At 43.3% G+C, this 12,319-nt stretch overlaps 1 protein-coding gene across 2 annotated transcripts in view; it reads right to left on the reverse strand.

Moving 5' to 3' along the window:
• Window positions 1-709: 709 nt before the first annotated feature.
• Window positions 710-12,319, reverse strand: part of ncan (neurocan) — a 49,669-nt gene continuing 38,059 nt past the window's right edge. Inside the window, exons 10-15 of one of the 2 annotated variants that reach the window (XM_062960706.1) lie at window positions 12,199-12,312; window positions 9,006-9,164; window positions 6,156-6,238; window positions 5,888-6,032; window positions 3,804-3,986; window positions 710-2,983 (exon numbers count right to left, since the gene is read on the reverse strand). In XM_062960706.1, coding sequence (XP_062816776.1) covers window positions 2,829-2,983; window positions 3,804-3,986; window positions 5,888-6,032; window positions 6,156-6,238; window positions 9,006-9,164; window positions 12,199-12,312 — 839 coding nt within the window. In that variant the 3' untranslated portion in view covers window positions 710-2,828. The remainder of the gene's footprint in view (window positions 2,984-3,803; window positions 3,987-5,887; window positions 6,033-6,155; window positions 6,239-9,005; window positions 9,165-12,198; window positions 12,313-12,319) is intronic. The other variant, XM_062960707.1, reaches the window with a different exon arrangement.

Raw genomic sequence — 12,319 nt, forward strand, 5'->3', positions numbered from 1 at the left:
AAAATCGCATCCTTTGTTATCAGGACGAAAAATCGCATCTCTTATCAGGACGAAAAATCGCGTCTCTTGTTATTAGGACGAAAAATCGCGTCTCTTGTTATTAGGACGAAAAATCGCATCTCTTGTTGTCAGGACGAAAAATCGCCTCCCTTGTAATCAGGACAAAAAATCGCGTCTCTTGTTATCAGGACGAAAAATTGCGTCTCTTGTTATCAGGATGAAAAATCACATCTCTTGTTATCAGGATGAAAAATCACATCTCTTGTTATCGGGACGAAAAATCGCGTCTCTTGTTATCAGGACGAAAAATCACGTCTCTTATTATCAGACTAAAAAATCGCATCCCTTGTTATTAGGATGAAAAATCGCGTCCTTTGTTATTAGGCCGAAAAATCGTGTTCCTTGTTATCAGACTGAAAAATCGTGTCTACTGTTATTAGGACGAAAAATTGTGTCCCTTATGATCAGACTAAAAAATCGCATCCCTTGTTATCAGACCGAAAAATTGCGTTGCTTGTTATCAGGCCGAAAAATCGCGTCCCTTGTTATCCCTTGTTATCGGCTGTATTTTGTTTGCTTCTGAGTTTACATAAGGAGAACGAGAGAATCTACCTTTCTCTCTCCTGTGTGACTATGTGATGACTCTGATTCGTTCAAACGCATTTGTGTTCTGGACCCGAAGTGTGGAAGGAAAAGAGAGCCATCAGTCTTTACTGTTAAAAAAATTTATTAAAATGTCCAGCAGTACAGAAAAACCGCAGAGGGTTTTCTTGTTTTCGTCTCCCCGGTTCCTGCCTCCCTCTTTCCTTCCCTCCCCGCTCGTATTATTATTACTTTCCGCACAAAAGGGCCGATCCGAGGGACACACAAAAGGAGGGGAAACGGCGGCCATGTTGGGACGGCACCAAACTCACTCTCTCGTACGACGGCACACAAGTCCGACCTCGGCCTCAGTCGTGACAACTTAAAGGGGGGAAACTATAGTATGGGTTCCTCGAGCAATTATTGTTCAATGCGACACCCTTCTCATAGCAGTGTTAGATAGAAAATACTGTTTGATGAATGTGTGGAATAGTGATAGCACTTGTGTAGTGACTGTGGACGTCATGACGTGGTTATGGCGGAGTTGTAAACTTGTGAGGTGTATTGCAAAGTATTGGATGAGTTTCAATTTTTACATTTTTGGGTTGCTGTGGGACTTTCGGGCTGTATGGCCATGCTCCATGTTCCTCTGAGGATGCCTGCCATAGATGTGGGTGAAACGTCAGGAGAGAAAGCTTCTGGGACATGGCCATACAGCCAGAAAGACTCACAGCAAACCAGTGATTCCAGCCATGAAAGCCTTCGACGATATCTTACGTTTCTGCCTGCGTGTCGGATATCGCGTCGTAAGTACAAATTTAACGAATTTGATCCGACTTACGACGACTAATGAAAAAATTGCACACCTCTAATGTCTATATAAAGAGGTTGAGAGAGGGTTGTTGTATGTTTTACGGGCTGTATGGCCATGTTCCAGAAGTATTCTCTCCTGACGATTCGCCTACATCTATGGCAGGCATCCTCACAACCTCTCAGGATGCCTGCCATAGATGTGGGCGAAACGTCAGGAGAGAATACTTCTGGAACATGGTTATACAGCCCAGAAAACATACAACAACACTGTGATTCCGGCCATGAAAGCCTTCGACGATATCTTACGTTTCTGCCTGCGTGTCGGATATCGCGTCGTAAGTACAAATTTAACGAATTTGATCCGACTTACGACGACTAACGAAATAATTGCACACCTCTAATGTCTATATAAAGAGCATGAGAGAGGGTTGTTGTTTGTTTTCCAGAAGTATTCTCTCCTGACGATTCGCCCACATCAATGGCAGGCATCCTCACAACCTCTGAGGATGCCTGCCATAGATATGGGCGAAACGATAAGGAGGATGAAATAATCCACCTTTCTCTCTCCTGAGTGACTCAGTGTGAGTATCTGTGATTCTGATTGTTTGCAAGTACAAGGGAAGTGGATCTATGTATCCTGTTTGTACATGTGTATATATCACAACGGTGACGATTATAGTCTCTGGATATTTTGGATGAAAACGCAAATTCGTGAGTTTACTATAAGGTCAGATACTAGCAATTGGATGGGATGAAGCATGTGTTTGCGGTGAAAAAGGACTCGGCTGTATTTTGTTTGCTTCTGGGACACTTGCTGTCCAGCTAGCAGCGGTTCGGGGCGGGGCGTGATTTGGAAACTATAAATCACTTCAGTGAGTCTACCAGAGCTTCGATAAACTTGAGCCGTTGCTTCGGCTTTAGATGGGATTTCTCGTGGTTCATTACGAGGCCCAGTTTCTGGAGGGGACACAAAGTTGAAGTGACACGAGCGAGAAGTCGATGCTTGGAGTAAGCCACAAGGAGCCAGTCATCTATGTATGGATAGACTACTGTGTATTATTGCCGCAAGTAAGTTGCGATAAGAACTCAAGGGCGGTGGCCCTTCCAAAAGGGATTGAAACAATAAAGACCGTGCTCGATCGCAGAAAGAGGAATTGGTGGCTCGCCAAATTTGGGATCGTTATGAGATTTCGCGGAAAGTTTCGGCCAACGTTAAGGGACAAATCCGTACGGTTTTGTCTCTCAACAGTGGCCAAACCGTTTCCTTCTGACGATATCAGACTTTTGACAATTCCGCATGATTCGAAAACCGAAAAGAGGACGGAGAAAATAAAATTGGAGGGACGGGGACGGAGGGAGGGAAGAGACGGCATCGGAAGAGAAGTCGAAGGGAGGCGAGGACGGGAAGCCCGGGACTTGTGCTTTTTCGCTGCTTAGAAGTAATTGCCGTCGTCCTCGTTCCAGTCCGCCTTCGGATGCGGCGGTTGCTGCTGCTTGGAGTGTTTCCGCCGGTCCTTGCGGGATTTGTGGCGGTGGTGCTGGCGGTGGCGGTGGCGGTGGTGCCGGCGGGTTCTGTGGGAGCGCCTGGCTGGATGGGGCCAAGGGTGAGGACAGAGGTTTTAGTGCGTCATTCACACCCATGTCATAGAATCCTACAGTTGGAAGGGGTCCCCAAAGGCTATCTAGTCCAACTCCTGCCATTGGAAGAGTCGTAAGAGTTGGAAGAGATCCCCGAAGGCCATCTAGTAGGCATGTCTGATTGATGAAAAAAATGTTTCAATTCTCGTTTCTAAAGTAGGGGGCGCTGGCGCTTCGATATAGAAAGTATTTCCGATTTTTTCACCCAAAAATTTTGGATATTTCCGAAAATTCGTAACAATGCTAAATGTTTCTAAAATGGGGGACGCGCATGCGCAATCGCTACACACCGGGCTTGTATGGCAATCTTCCATGTGGACGCAGAGGACGTTAGCCCCCACCTTTGCGTCCATCGTGGAAGCTTCTGATTGGCCGGGGAGCGGCAGCCATGTTAGGCTGCGCTAAGCTCCCATTCAAGGTAGGTTGCAGAAACAAAAAAAATTAAATATTTTTAAAAATATATTAAAAAAAATATTTTTTGGGGAAAAAAATTAACGAAACATTAAGAGACAATTAGAGAATGGGCCGACAATGGTTCGAATTACATTGCTGGTTGCGCTGTGAGACAATGTCTCGGAATGCGTATTAAAAAGCGAGAACAATCCGAAATAATTCCGATATACGATTCAAAATGATTTTTTGGACATGTCTACTATCTAGTCCAACTCCTGCCATTGGAAGAGTCATAAGAGTTGGAACCCTGGTCTTCGGCATCTCCTCGGCCCTGATATCGGGACTCGCTTCCCAACACCCTCTAGGGCGATACTCACGTTTTGTGCAAAGGACTCGGGGCCGGTCCCACGTCCCGTTGACGTGGCACTTGATGGTGGGCAGGTGCCGCTGGAGGAAGCCCTCCTCGCACTGGTAGCGGACCGTCGCGTGGACGCTGTACTTCTCCTTTTTCTTGCCGATGGGGAAGGCATTTTCCACGGCGGGCGGAGGGCCACATAGCACTGCGGTGGAAGAAAATAACAACATTTGATAGACAGAGATAGATAGAACGCCCTCGTATTTCAGGCTCTATGGTTTACTCCACCAACCCTAGGATTACCAATGGAAAACTACATTCTTCTAGGTTATTTCAACCTGAAACGAATATCTAGAAGATTGATAAAGCAAGAAACAGTACAGAGATATGTTGTTGAAGGCTTTCGTGGCCGAAATCACTGAATTTTCTGGGCTGTATGGCCATATTCCTGAGATAGATGGAGACAGTATGAAATTCTCTGCTTGGGCAGTGATGGCATGATCGTCAGCATAGAGGAAACTCTTCTGGCATATCAATAGATAGATAGATAATAGATAATAGTTGATAGTTGATAGACAGTTGTTAAATCATGTAGATGATAGATAGACAGATAGACGGACGGACAGATAATAGACAGGATAGACATTTGATAGACAGATAGATTATAAGGTCTTTACTAGAGCTTTTAATCTATGTTAATTTTATCAATATTTGTATGTATGTATTTACAATGTTATCTTATAAATCGCCTAGAGCATCTTGGATGATTAATAAGTAATTAAATGATGATGATGATGATAGATAGATAGATAGATAGATAGGCAGATAGATAAATGATGGACAGATGATAGATCTACATTTGAGATGGATTAGGAATCAGCTGTAATAGGCAGTAAGAGCATCTAAAGCTTCAGAGAGTTTCTCTTCAACCATTTCAAAGCTCCCTGCTTGGAAGGTGATGGACCAATCGTCAACATAGAGGAAACTCTGTCGCTTCTGGCAGATAGATAGACAGCTAGATAATAGTTGATAGACAGTTGATAAATAATGTGGTTGATAGATACATAGACGGACAGATAATAGACAGGATAGACATTTGATAGACAGATAAATGATAGATAGAGAGGCAGATAGGTAGATAGTAGACATGTCCAAAAAATCGTTTTGAATTGTATATCGGAATTATTTCGGATTGTTCTCGCTTTCTGATACGCATTCCTAGACATTGTCTCACAGCGCAACCAGCAACGTAATTCGAACCATTGTTGGCCCATTCTCTAATTGTCTCTTAATGTTTCGTTAATTTTCCCCCCCCAATTTTTTTTTAATATATTTTTTAAAATATTTTTAAATTTTTTTTGTTTCTGCAACCTACCTTGAATGGGAGCTTAGCGCAGCCTAAAAGGCTGCCGCTCCCCGGCCAATCAGAAGCTTCCACGATGGACACAAAGGTGGGGGCTAACGTCCTCTGCGTCCACATGGAAGATTGCCATACAAGCCCGGTGTGTAGCAGTTGCGCATGCGCGTCGGCCATTTTAGAAACATTTAGAATCATTACGAATTTTCGGAAATATCCGAAATTTTTGGGTAAAAAAATCGGAAATACTTTCTATATCGAAGCGCCAGCGCCCCCTACTTTAGAAACGAGAATTGGAACATTTTTTTCATCGATCGGACATGCCTAGTAGATAGATCTGTCAATTAACTGGTCTTATAGGCCTGATACTTTTCCTATTTCCTCTTCCCACCAGTGAAATGCCACTCGCGCATCTGCATCTGTCGCCCGTTAATTTGCAAAGAAACCCTGCCATTACAACGATTAACTCGCTGCCGTCCTTATCGGGGAAAGTGACATTAACCTCAAGCTGTTTGCCGACGAGCCGGAGAAATACGGCTTCTTCCCGCTCCGGGGCTAATGATGTTTTGGAGGCTGATAAAGGAAAAGCCGCTAATTAAATATGCAAATCCCACTCCCCCGCTCTCATTGTCATTCGGCAAAGCGGTCACTCGGCCTGCATTTTGAGCAGCTCGTGATACTCGGATGGCGGTGTGGAAAAGAGACACAGAAACGTATTGCTCCGTTACGTTGTCACCCACTGGTTTTACCTGTGTCCTTCTTGCAGACGTAGGGCAGGTTGTAGTTACAAGGGACGTCGTTCCACTTGCCCGTCTCGTGCGACACCAGCACCACGCAGTCCTCGCCGCCCGCAAAGAAGTTGTCCGGCTGGTTCTCTCGCCAATTTTCGTATTGCTAGTGGAGAGAAAGAGGGTAGACGTGAACGAGGGTCTCCCAATACTCCCCTAGATTGACCCCACTAAGGGAAAGTTAGACCTTGAACCTTCAGCCTCCTGTCCTGCCTCTCCAAGGACTCACCAGGCCTGAGTTGTCCGTCCACTGAAAATCTTGCTCCACAATGCGGTCGTTGAGGCCAATCCACGTGTTTTCGTGGCCGAAGCCTGAATAGTAGGTGAAAAGATTGATGGTCAATAGATAGATGGTTGATAAATGGACACTCAATGGATAGATAGATGGTCGATAGATGGTCTATAGATAGATGATTGATAGCCGCTCAATGGATAGATGGTTGATTGATGGGCAGTAGATAGATGGTTGATAAATAGACAATGGATAGATATATGGACAATAGGTGGTCAATAGATAAACACTCAATGGATAGATAGATGGTCAATAGATAGTCAATAGATAGATGGTTGATAGATGGACACCCAATGGATAGATAGATGGTCAATAGATAGTCAATAGATAGATGGTTGATAGATGGACACCCAATGGATAGATAGATGGTCAATAGATAGTCAATAGATAGATGGTTGATAGATGGACACTCAATGGATAGATAGATGGTCAATAGATAGTCAATAGATAGATGGTTGATAGATGGACACCCAATGGATAGACAGATGGTCAATAGATAGTCAATAGATAGATGGTTGATAGATGGACACCCAATGGATAGATAGATGGTCAATAGATAGTCAATAGATAGATGGTTGATAGATGGACACCCAATGGATAGATAGATGGTCAATAGATAGTTATTAGATAGATGGTTGATAGATGGACACCCAATGGATAGATAGATGGTCAATAGATAGTCAATAGATAGATGGTTGATAGATGGACACCCAATGGATAGATAGATGGTCAATAGATAGTCAATAGATAGATGGTTGATAGATAGACGCTCAATGGATAGATAGATGGTCAATAGATAGTCAATAGATAGATGGTTGATAGATAGACGCTCAATGGATAGATAGATGGTCAATAGATAGTCAATAGATAGATGGTTGATAGATAGACGCTCAATGGATAGATAGATGGTCAATAGATAGTCAATAGATAGATGGTTGATAGATAGACGCTCAATGCATAGATAGATGGTTGATAGGTGACCAATAGATGGTCAACAAATGACCCATAGATAGATGGTTGATAGACACTCAATAGATAGATAGATGGTTGATTGATGGTCAATAGATAGATGGTTGATAGATAGACACTCCATGGTCGATTGATGGTCAAGCTGATAGATACTCAATGGATAGGTAGATGGTCGATTGATGGTCAGTAGATAGATTATTGATGGATAGACACTCAGTGGATAGATAGATGGTTGATAGATGGTCAATAGATAGATGATTGATAGATAGACACTCAGTGGATAGATAGATGGTTGATAGATGGTCAATAGATAGATAATTGATAGATAGACACTCAGTGGATAGATAGATGGTTGATAGATGGTCAATAGATAGATTATTGATAGATAGACAGTGGATGGATAGATGGTCAATAGGTGGTCAATAGATGGTTGATAGATACTCAATGGATAGATAGATAGATGGTCAATAGATAGATGGTTGGTAGATACTCAATGGATAGGTAGATGACTGATAGATGATCAATAGATGGTCAATAGACACTCAATGGATAGATAGATGGTCAACAAATGATCAATAGATGGTTGATAGACACTCAATAGATTGATAGATGGTTGATAGATACTCGATGGGTAGAGAGATGGTCGATAAATTATCAATAGATAGATGGTTAATAAATAGACACTCAATTGATAGATAGATTGTCAACAAATGATCAATAGATAGATGGTTGATAGACACTCAACGGATAGATAGATGGTTGATAGATGGTCAATAGATAGACACTCGATGGATAGATAGATAGATGGTTGATGGTCAGTAGATAGATGTTGATAGATACTCAATAGATAGATGGTTGAGAGACACTCAACGGATAGATCAATGGTCTTCAAATAATAGATGGTTGATAGACACTCAATAAATCGATAGATGGTCAATAGATAGATGGTTGATAGACACTTGATGGATAGATAGATAGATAGATGGTTGATAGTCAGTAGATAGATGTTGATAGATACTCAATAGATAGATGGTTGATACAATGGATAGATAGATGGTTGATAGATAACTTGATGGATAGATAGATAGAGGGTTGATAGTCAGTAGATAGATGTTGATAGATACTCAATAGATGGTTGATAGACACTCAATGGACAGATAGATGGTTGATAGATAGACACTTGATGGATAGATAGATAGAGGGTTGATAGTCAGTAGATAGATGTTGATAGATACTCAATAGATAGATGGTTGAGAGACACTCAATGGATAGAGAGATGGTTGATAGATGGTCAATAGATAGACACTCGATGGATAGATAGATAGTTGATAGTCAGTAGATAGGTGTTGATAGATACTCAATAGATAGATGGTTGATAGTCACTCAACGGATAGATAGATGGTTGATAGTCACTCAATGGATAGATAGATGGTCTTCAAATAATAGATGGTTGATAGACACTCAATAAATCGATAGATGGTCAATAGATAGATGGTTGATAGACACTTGATGGATAGAGAGATGGTTGATAGTCAGTAGATAGATGTTGATAGATACTCAATGGATAGATAGATGGTCTTCAAATAATCAAGATATAGATGGTTGAGAAATAAACATTCAATGGATTGATTGATGGTCAGTAGATAGATGTTGATAGATACTCAATAGATAGATGGTTGATAGACACTCAACGGATAGATAGATGGTCTTCAAATAATCAAGAAATAGATGGTTGAGAAATAAACATTCAATGGATTGATTGATGGTGAGTAGATAGATAAGAGAGAGAAGTGGGAGACGGTTGAGAGATAGTCTTACCGTTGATGAAGTTGTGCTCCTCCCAGGAGTGGATGCTGGTCAGATGTCCCGACCGGCGCCGGCAGTCCCTCTCCGCGTCCTCCCAGGAGCGCCGGTGGGCGAAGTATCGGTAGCAGTGGCCTTGGAACTTGTGCCAGTTGTGGTCGCAGCCTTCCGTGTCTAGGAGGAAGCAAAGGCAAGTGTGGGAAAGCGAGAGACTTCGACGGGAGTCCACTCACGGAAGGACCTCTCCAAACTATGAAGTCTTGGAGTCCTAGAACGAGCGAGCCAACCACCAGACGCAACGAACAGCCAGAGGGAATTCCTTGGGACAAGCCAGGGAGAAAGCAATCCGATTAATCCGATCCGGTCCCCGAAGGCCCGGCGGAGGAGAGGAAGCTCGTTCCTGCCGCATCCGATTAAGCAGAACAAAGCCGGCGGCCGCGAAGAAACACCAGGCCCACCACCGCCCCGGAGGAGAAACAAGGAGGACGGAGACCAAGGAGATGGTGATATCTTCCCCGCCGATTCCTCCACGCTCCGGAGATCAAAGCCGCTTCTGCCTCCTCCGCCGAGGAGATCAGCGAGGAACCCAATTATCTCCCAATGGATTAAATCCTACACGAAAACACGGCCGACGGGTCCGTCGACGTGGAAGACTCGTAGGTGGTTCCGCCACTCTTCTTCTTCTGAAATATGGCGAGCAGTCGTTGAGCGGTTTCTTGTCCTACATAAGGTCTTATGTAGGACTAGCTGTGCCCTGCCACGCATTGCTGTGGCCCATTGGAATTGCACTGAATTGCACTCCGGTTTTTGGGTTTTTTTTAGGCCCTGTGGAGGTTCGTGACGTGATATTTTGTGGTTTCAACCTCGAGGCGTGGATGATGGATTGTGTTGTGAAATTTCGAGGTTGGGGGGCGTTTAGTTTTGTGGTTTTGCTCGGTGCCAGGATTCCATCACGCTTTTATATATATAGACTAGCTGTGCCCGGCCACACGTTGCTGTGGCGAAGTATGGCACTATGGGAATTAAAGTATCTTATATTATCTGCTTAGAACTGGATTATATGAGGCCCCTTCTTCACAGCTGTATAAAACGCACACTGAAGTGGATTATATGGCAGTGTGGACTCAAGATAATCCAGTGCAAAGCAGATAATATAAGATTCTAAATGAGTTATATAGCCGTGTAGAAGGGTCTTGAGTCTGCACTGCCATATAATCCAGTTAAAATAAGATAATCTGTATTTTAAAGGCAGTGTGGAAGAGGCCTAAGTGAGGCCTAACTCTGCCTGTCCCCTGGGCTGAGTGGGTTGCTAGGAGACCAAGTGGGCGGAGCTTAGCCTTCTAACTGGCAGCAATTGGATACAAACAATTCTTCCTCTCCCTCTAATTAGGACTTTATTTTTCTTTTCTTTTTGTTGTATGAACGTAGAGGCGTGGATGAGGGGTTGTGCTGCCAAGTTTAGTGTTTCTGGGATGTGTAGTTTTGTTGTTTTGTCCGAGGCCGAAATTTCATTACGCTTTTATATATATAGATGTGCATTCTACAAATGTATGTGCCTTTGAGTCGCCTATAGACTTGTGTTGACGCCACGCATCGACACAGTAGAACGAGTGCAGCTTGGCCACACTTGAACTGCCGTGGCTTGATGCTATGGGATCCCGGGAGTTGTAGTTCAGGGAGGCCATAGCTGAGATAGTGGAAATGACCAAGTTGGTCTATCCACACCCGAGAGGCAAAGCTTGAGGTGTGGGATGGGGCGGACGTGACGGATGGGACGCATGGGACGCATGCGACGGATGGGACACACAGGACTGATGAGACAGTAGACATGTCCAAAATTTTTGGAAAGACTTTAGAAACGGTTTCGTAACGAGTATCGAAACATATATATCTATATATATATAAAAGGGTAATGGAATCGCGGCGCCGGACAAAACAACTAAACTAAACGCCCCACAACCTCGAAAATTGACAGCACAACCCCTCATCCACGCCTCTACGTTCATACAACAAAAAGAAAAGAAAAATAAAGTCCTAGTCACAGCAACGCGTGGCCGGGCACAGCTAGTTTTATATATATATATATATATTAGACATGTCCAAAAAATTGTTTTGAATCGTATATCGGAATTATTTCGGATTGTTCTCGCTTTTTGAGACGCATTCCGAGACATTGTCTCACAGCGCAACCAGCAATGTAATTCGAACCATTGTTGGCCCATTCTCTAATTGTCTCTTAATGTTTCGTTAATTTTTTTCCCCCCAAAATTTTTAAAAATATATATTTTTAAAAATATTTTTTAAAAAATATTTTTTTGTTTCTTCAACATGGGATGTGTGTCCTGTGTATCCCGTGTGTCCCGTGTGTCCCGGACATGACGGATGGGACTCACGGGACGGGGGATTCGACCTGGAATTGCCGGTGAAAACTTGAGTTGCTGTCCTGAGACTTAAAGCCTTGTTAGTTACTAGACATGTCCAAAAATCGTTTTGAATTGTATATCGGAATTATTTCGGATTGTTCTCGCTTTTTGATACGCATTCCGAGACATTGTCTCACAGCGCAACCAGCAATGTAATTCGAACCATTGTTGGCTCATTCTCTAATTGTCTCTTAATGTTTCGTTAATTCCCCCCCCCCCCCCAAAAAAAATTTAAATATATTTTAAAAAATATTAAAAAAATTTTTTTTTGGTTTCTTCAACCTACCTTGATTGGGAGCTTAGCACAGCCTGACATGGCTGCCGCTCCCCGGCCAATCAGAAGCTTCCATGATGGACGCAAAGGTGGGGGCTAATGTCCTCTGCGTCCACATGGAAGATTTCCATACAAGCCCGGTGTGTAGCGATTGCGCTGTTTTAGAAACATTTAGAATCATTACGAATTTTTGGAAATATATGAAATTTTTGGGTGAAAAAATCGGAAATACTTCCTATATCGAAGCGCCAGCGCCCCCTACTTTAGAAATGAGAATTGAAACATTTTTTTTCTCCAGAAGATGCCTAAATGTATATCAAAGCGACAGGACGTTTTTGAGCTCATGGCTAAAAAGAAAACGCCAACTATTGAAGTCCAAGGTGACAGCCGGTTGAGAACCATCTCAACAGAACGTGCATGTCTGGATTTCAGGTGGAAACTCTGGGAGTCTTACCACTGGTTCATCTATGCCAGTGCATCTATCCCTGCAACGTTGTTCTTTGCTCCTCACCTCGCTCGCACAAGTTCCCCCCGTAGCTGGGCAGGCAGAGGCAGACAAAGGCGTTGATTTCGTCGATGCACGTCCCGCCGTTCTGGCAGGGGCTGGACAGGCAGTCGTCGATGTCTGGAAG

Source organism: Anolis carolinensis, unplaced genomic scaffold (genome assembly GCF_035594765.1).
Source record: "Anolis carolinensis isolate JA03-04 unplaced genomic scaffold, rAnoCar3.1.pri scaffold_7, whole genome shotgun sequence".
NCBI classification, from domain to species: domain Eukaryota; kingdom Metazoa; phylum Chordata; class Lepidosauria; order Squamata; family Dactyloidae; genus Anolis; species Anolis carolinensis.